This window comes from Penaeus monodon, chromosome 20, assembly GCF_015228065.2.
Source record: "Penaeus monodon isolate SGIC_2016 chromosome 20, NSTDA_Pmon_1, whole genome shotgun sequence".
In the NCBI taxonomy this organism is placed as follows: domain Eukaryota; kingdom Metazoa; phylum Arthropoda; class Malacostraca; order Decapoda; family Penaeidae; genus Penaeus; species Penaeus monodon.
Genome location: NC_051405.1, coordinates 35,267,184 through 35,267,691, shown reverse-complemented (window position 1 = coordinate 35,267,691; position 508 = coordinate 35,267,184). Strand labels below are relative to the sequence as shown.

The 508-nt window shown below is 34.6% G+C and overlaps 1 protein-coding gene across 1 annotated transcript in view; it reads left to right on the top strand.

Annotated features, from left to right (window-relative positions):
- LOC119585981 (transmembrane protein 45B-like) overlaps window positions 1-508 on the top strand; it is a gene marked incomplete in the record, with an annotated part of 7,383 nt that overhangs the window by 340 nt on the left and 6,535 nt on the right. Inside the window, 1 exon segment of the mRNA XM_037934694.1 lies at window positions 1-113. Within this exon segment, the coding sequence (XP_037790622.1) occupies window positions 1-113 (113 nt within the window).

Here is a 508-nt window from a genome sequence, read left to right as displayed (position 1 = left end):
GAAAAACTGGAGAAGACGGTACAGAAGCACGCCAACTTTTAGTTCACGCTGCTGTTCAAAGATCCCAATGGAAGCTTTTTTTAAAATCGCGGCGACAACTATCGGCATTGCAGGTATGTGGGTTCTTGTGTGTTTTATTCAGTACAAATTTTAGTATGAAGATACGGAGACGATACGTGGGGTTATGTAAAGTGATGATGAAAGTGGGCATTATATCAGCATTTAGGCGTTATCAAATAGTATTACTAAAACATATTTTCACTGAATGATAGTGATGTAGAGATAAATAAAGATCTGTATTTGAATGACAGCCAATGCTGGTGACTAAATTTTAATACCACTGTGATGACAATTTTATACTACTATGATGATTGTGCGGAATAGATTATGCCACTTTAATGCCTAGATTGTAACTCTAAGAGAAGTAGATTGTACGAATGGTAAAAATCTGAAGATCATAAAAAATGGAGAGAAATGAAAAGGAAATATTAACTATTAGAGGTTGTTA